The sequence below is a fragment of the Cyprinodon variegatus genome, unplaced genomic scaffold (assembly GCF_000732505.1).
Source record: "Cyprinodon variegatus isolate N-32 unplaced genomic scaffold, C_variegatus-1.0 Scaffold1300, whole genome shotgun sequence".
In the NCBI taxonomy this organism is placed as follows: domain Eukaryota; kingdom Metazoa; phylum Chordata; class Actinopteri; order Cyprinodontiformes; family Cyprinodontidae; genus Cyprinodon; species Cyprinodon variegatus.
Genome location: NW_015151753.1, coordinates 173,606 through 174,418, shown reverse-complemented (window position 1 = coordinate 174,418; position 813 = coordinate 173,606). Strand labels below are relative to the sequence as shown.

The window sequence follows — 813 nt, the reverse complement described above, 5'->3', positions numbered from 1 at the left end:
GTCCTGAAGTCATAGACTAATCTGCTGAGACGCTGAATTCGTTAGATTTGAAAAACGTGTCTCTGTTATGTGAATTTGACTGATTAACTCAGTAAAAATCAAAGTCTGTAACCATGTTCTGTTCTTAGGCCCTAGTTCTTCTTAATGTGTTCCACATTCATCAATTCTTTGCTAAAAGTTCCTGACTGAGTAAAATGAATATTCTGCTGAAAGGTGGTGCAACGGTCAGTCTGTCAGAGAGACGGACGCTGGTTCCTGAAGCTTCTGCAGGCAGAGACCGACCGCATGGAGGGATGGTGCCGACAAATGGAGCTGGACCAGCGGGAGAACGACCTGCCTGAAGACAGTAGGCTGTTTTATTTTGGGTTTTATTCCTAAACCTTGTAGGTGAAGATGAAGTTTTCTGAAAAAGCTGTGGGTTTGTTCCACCATAACCTCTTTCTGTGCTGTCAGTTCTGGAGAAGATGAGAACGGCGGTAGGAAGCGCCCAGCTGCTGATCTCCCAGAAGTTCCAGCAGTTCAGGGAACTTTGTGAAGAGAACCTGGTGAGTGAAAGTTATTCAGAAACGGAAACATTTGAGTTAAAAAGATTCCCTGTTGGATCCTTCAGTAGTCGTCTGGTTTCTGCACCTTTTAAAACACACATTTTTAGATAATATTAATTCTATATCACTGCTGTATTGATGTAACCTGGCAGAAGATAGATATGTGTGAGTTCTACATTATCACTCTGAAATGGCTGCTGTTCAGTCTGTACCGTTGGTACAATACGTCGATCATTGGTCCGACCCGCTGGTTATTAAGAGACGGACG

The 813-nt window shown here is 43.3% G+C and overlaps 1 protein-coding gene across 1 annotated transcript in view; it reads left to right on the top strand.

Moving 5' to 3' along the window:
* Positions 1-813, top strand: part of LOC107102701 (disks large-associated protein 1-like) — a gene marked incomplete at its 5' end in the record, with an annotated part of 21,730 nt that overhangs the window by 13,260 nt on the left and 7,657 nt on the right. The window contains 2 exons of the mRNA XM_015402105.1: positions 214-346; positions 454-620. Of these exons, the coding sequence (XP_015257591.1) occupies positions 214-346; positions 454-620 (300 nt within the window). The remainder of the gene's footprint in view (positions 1-213; positions 347-453; positions 621-813) is intronic.